This window comes from Volvox carteri (genome assembly GCF_000143455.1).
Source record: "Volvox carteri f. nagariensis unplaced genomic scaffold VOLCAscaffold_77, whole genome shotgun sequence".
In the NCBI taxonomy this organism is placed as follows: domain Eukaryota; kingdom Viridiplantae; phylum Chlorophyta; class Chlorophyceae; order Chlamydomonadales; family Volvocaceae; genus Volvox; species Volvox carteri.
In genome coordinates this window covers 593504-598013 of record NW_003307620.1, presented here as the reverse complement: position 1 = coordinate 598013, position 4510 = coordinate 593504, and the positions used below count along the sequence as shown (strand labels likewise).

Sequence of the window (4510 nt, the reverse complement as noted above, 5' to 3'; positions counted from 1 at the left end):
CCACCAACTCACAAGCTTACATGCAACAACTAAACTAACACAAGGTCGTCCATATGGCACCTTTCCTTGGACAAGGCATCCTCCAATTGGCACGCGGTAAATTGACTTAGATTGTTTGCCCTGGCAAGCTTATGTACTCCAAACTCATCCACTGGACGATGCTGGCTGTATTTCTTGCGTGGGCGATCTTGTCGCCGACGGGCGATGTTGTCCAGGGCGTTCCGGTCAAACTCGTAGGCGCCGACCTCATTACCGTTGTCCATGGACATTGTGTTGGAAGGATACGTTAAGGTTCAGATAAAATGAAGAAATGAAGAAGCGCTCCTTCATAGTATGGAGATGGTAGAATCTTCAAGCAACTTTTGAACGACCAGGGAGAGTTGCTGATAGGCGAATTTGTATGAAGCTATAGAATTCCTTTATTCTTTCAAGGTAAATGAATGCTTATGTATTCGTCCGTTAGTAGCGTGAAGCTTTGAACACTCTTTGTACGGCAGATTCGGCACAATGTTTTGCCTCATTGCGATGTTGCCTGAAAATTTTGAACAGAAGGGATCACTGCTCATGCTGGTGCAGCAAGACATGTAAGGAGATGGCCTGGTCACAATCCAGCAGTCATATATCGACAATCTCAAGCTATGACAACTTGTTACATGTGTCTGTAATAAAAAAGGGACTTTGCGATGGTGTGGGGAGCTCTTTGAGTGGCGGGACTGTGGAAATCCAGTTTGTTTCGCCCGTAACAAGTTTGTTACGGGCGAAACAACGTCCCTCTGAAACGTTTGGATATGCCTATGCAACACATTTCCTCAATTTCATGAACTGCAAGTATTCTAATCCAACGTCACCCCAATCTCAGTGTAAACTAGTCTCCAAATGTGCCTGCACAAGACTGTCACCCCTGTCACCCGGCATTCACATTGCCTTAACCTCCTCAAGCTTGTTGGGGTGTGACACGTGGGCATGAACCTTGTGACAATGGGCATTGTCACAAAGAAACTGGTTGCAATCAGAAATGCATTTTTCCTCATGCCAGGTTACCGACATCGGTTACCGATTACTGGGGACGGTTAACGGATAACGGTTCGCCCGGTAATCCTACCGACCGGTTACCCATCTCGTTAACTGGACCCGTTAGGTCGGAACCGGGCCGGAACCGGCCTGGAGTATGCCATTGGGATGGATGTCAGCGAAAGCGAGTTTGGTGAAGAGGCCATATGGTTTCAAGCAGAGGGGTTGGGTGTAGTAGCTGGCCGCTGAAAAGGCCTCTCGATTAGCTGGCCGCTGAAAAGGCCTCTCGTTTTGTGTCAGTGTTTGGTTGCATGGGCGGAATACCAGGGGCAACTTCATGGGCCATGCCCCACCCAACGGAGAGCTCGATGGATTAAGGCACAGAATGCATATGGAGCACACATTCTTCTCGACAGACATCTGCATTTTCATTTGTTTTCATTGTAGCTCATGGAACTGAGTTTAGTGGTGTATCGGAGATTTGCCATTGTTTCCACCCGAACCTATTCATGCATACGAGTATTGTGGGATAAACTGGAAAGACTGCCGATGAAGTATGGTAGGAAAACAGTAGGGCCTCGGCAACTGACTTGACTGGGTATTGCAGTGAGTATTGCCCTGAGTGCTTGCCTCCGGTAGTGGTAGTAGTAGTAGTGCCAGAGCACGGTAAGCAGATGTGCAAGTTTTCCTGCTCCATGTCCTGGGATCGAAACCAATACACACATGAGGCACTTGTAAGCGGTCCCCTTGCAAAGTTTTCTGTAAATTCCTTAAAAGTCATGTGCTTTTGGATGCCAGCTCGAGCCAATCCTGCCAACTTGACAGCCAATTCGACACCCTGAACACGCTAATTCGATACCCTGCAAGGCCAATTTGACACCCCGAACAGGTCAATTCGATACCATGCAAGGCTATCTCGATACCCTGCAAAGCTAATTCGACACCCTGTCAGGCCAATTCGACACCCGGACAGGCCAATTCAGGCCCAGCACAGCCCAATTCCGAGGTTCCACAGCGCAATTCGAATACCTCTGGCGAGCCCGCCAGAACAATTCACCGACGGACCAATTCTTTTGTCAGGAATAAAATCCAGGCCAATTCTGCGACAGAGCTCTTCCCTAATTCCAGCCCGGATCCTACCCTCCTCCAACCGTCTTCCTAGGCCTTGGGTGAAAGGTCACCGCCCGCCTTTTTTTGTCATGGGTTCGGGGAGCATTTGTATTATTGTGGACGAATTATGGAAAATAACATGTCATTTTATGGAAAAAGGAGATCTCATTTTATGGAAAAGGAAAGCCTTATTTTATGGAATTTCGACCCCCCCAGTTCCCAGATTGTTATGGCTTGGAAGGTGTTGGAAGGTACCTGCCAGCTGGCGACCCTGGCCTGTACAAGCAGAGTCATTGACACCTCCAAAAAGGACTTAAGGACAACCTATAGTTACTTGCATATACAGTATGTTCTTACAAATTTGCCTACTTATGTGGTCCTGAGGACACTGACCATACATACAACTTCTGCTCCCAGTCGACCCAGTCGACCCGGGTTCAAATCCGCCTGCCGGCTCCTCGGGTGTTTAAGGAGTGATGAAATGGGAGGTGGCCCCCCATCTTATGGACGGTGTAGGACGTGATAATATCAACTTGCGAGCTGACCAGGAACTAAGTTGATGCGCCGTTGATCCGCTAGATTTGGTTGGATGCTGGTGGTGAGTTGCCGAACCCAACGAATACATTCTGAAGTCGGATGGGGTGACGGATTAGGGTGCCCCTCTAGCAGGGGAGAGCAGGGACTGCCCCGGGAAAGGGGGCCGCTGGCGAAGTTGACCACCCTGTAACAACATACATACAACTATCCTTTCGGAATTCCGAACCAAATCTACATAAGGGTTTGTCACCTTTAAAAGGTATGGTCGAAGGCAGACGTTGTTAACAGGAGAAGCGCTCGAAATAATGACGTTTAATTATGTATTGTGCAGGATACCAGTAACATGTTCGCTGGGTCCATCAGCTATCTGAGAACAGGCCCTCCTGATGAGTTGGAGAACAAACTCTACGTTGCCGAGGGCGTGTACATCAAGTTTGAGATAGAGGCTGTAGGCTTTGCACGCCTTTTCTTTGCGAATGGGGTTCAAGCTGTTGCTGTTCCTGAGGGTGTTAAGGTTCTGAGAGATGCACAGCATGAAGTGAGAGAATGTCAAGGCAGTTTCTTTCTGTCATGGGATCACAACTACGATATTAAAGTCGGCAACAAGCTATTCTACAAGTTCATAAAACAGAAACAGCATAGTATTTCTATCTACGGAACCGCCAAGGAGCTGTGGGAGAAGGAGAAGGAGAAGAAGAAGAAGGAGAAGAAGGAGAGGAAGGAGAAGAAGGAGGAGGAGAAGCTTCTCCGTAAGCTTCTCCTTCTCCTTAAGGAGAACGAGAAGACGGAGAAGGAGAAAAAGGAGAAGAAGGAGAAGGAGAAGGAGAAGGAGGAGGAGGAGGAGGAGGAGGAGCCGAACACGGATGATGGGGATGATGATGATGATGATGAGGAGGAGGAGGAGGAGGAGGAGGAGGAGGAGGGTGAGGATGAGGTTGAGGCAGCCGTTTAGCACGGCAAAGAAGCTCAACCTGATCAAGCAGGTGACATGATTGGTCTCTAGTGCAGTGCACGGCCAGCTGGCCCGCTGGCTCTACTCTTCATAATACAGTCGCTTTTTGATACCGCGAGAATCATACGGATACGGATACATATGAGCTGTGCATCACGAGAGCTGCATGCTGCACGATCCTGCACGTAGATTTCTTCGTGCCGAATGTCTAGTGGGCATTGGTTCGCTTTACACTGCTGCCCACTTTGCCAAACCCATAGACTTTACAGCCTCGTTGAGTTTATCCATTCTTGCTGAATTCTTGTTCAATAGTATAACCTTGAATTCTGAAGATGAAAATGACGACGATGGCGACACCATTGTGTCGTCTTGTTCATTTTGTCGTTGTGTGACGGTTAAGTTGTCGACGATATCCTTTTCATATAGACATACCTATCATATGATACAGCTCTATAAGAAATGGATTTTAATAACATTTTCAGGTATTGTATGAGCTAGCGGACGGAGTCGAAAACGGGTTATATTGGTGGGCGACAAAAAATCCTAAGACAAACGCGTTATATATATCACGCATGATCCTTGAATAATTCTTGTATTAGATTCGCGGAAATCAGAATCACAAACGTTCTGACTACACATGTAAGTTTTTCGTATTTTTGCAGTACTCCGCGAATCACAGGAATATCACATGCATTGTTTTTTTATTAGTATAAAAAGATTAAATTATTTTAAAGAATACATTGCCCCGCAACGGATAAACAACTTAACGAGGATGAATTGCGTAAAAGGATCATCGCCGGAGGTCCCAATGCGTTGGTGGCGCACGAAATCATAATGATGCAAACGCTCAAGCCAAAGGAAGAGGAGCTAAAGTCAAAGGACGAGCTCATCGCTCGACTA

The 4510-nt window shown here is 47.3% G+C and overlaps 1 protein-coding gene across 1 annotated transcript; it reads left to right on the top strand.

The window, feature by feature from the left end:
* Positions 1-3001: 3001 nt before the first annotated feature.
* VOLCADRAFT_98827 (uncharacterized protein) lies at positions 3002-3610 on the top strand (the record flags this gene model as incomplete). The annotated part of the gene is made up of 1 exon (XM_002957677.1): positions 3002-3610. The coding sequence occupies one exon, from the start codon at positions 3002-3004 to the stop codon at positions 3608-3610; it is 609 nt and encodes a 202-aa protein (XP_002957723.1).
* Positions 3611-4510: the final 900 nt, after the last annotated feature.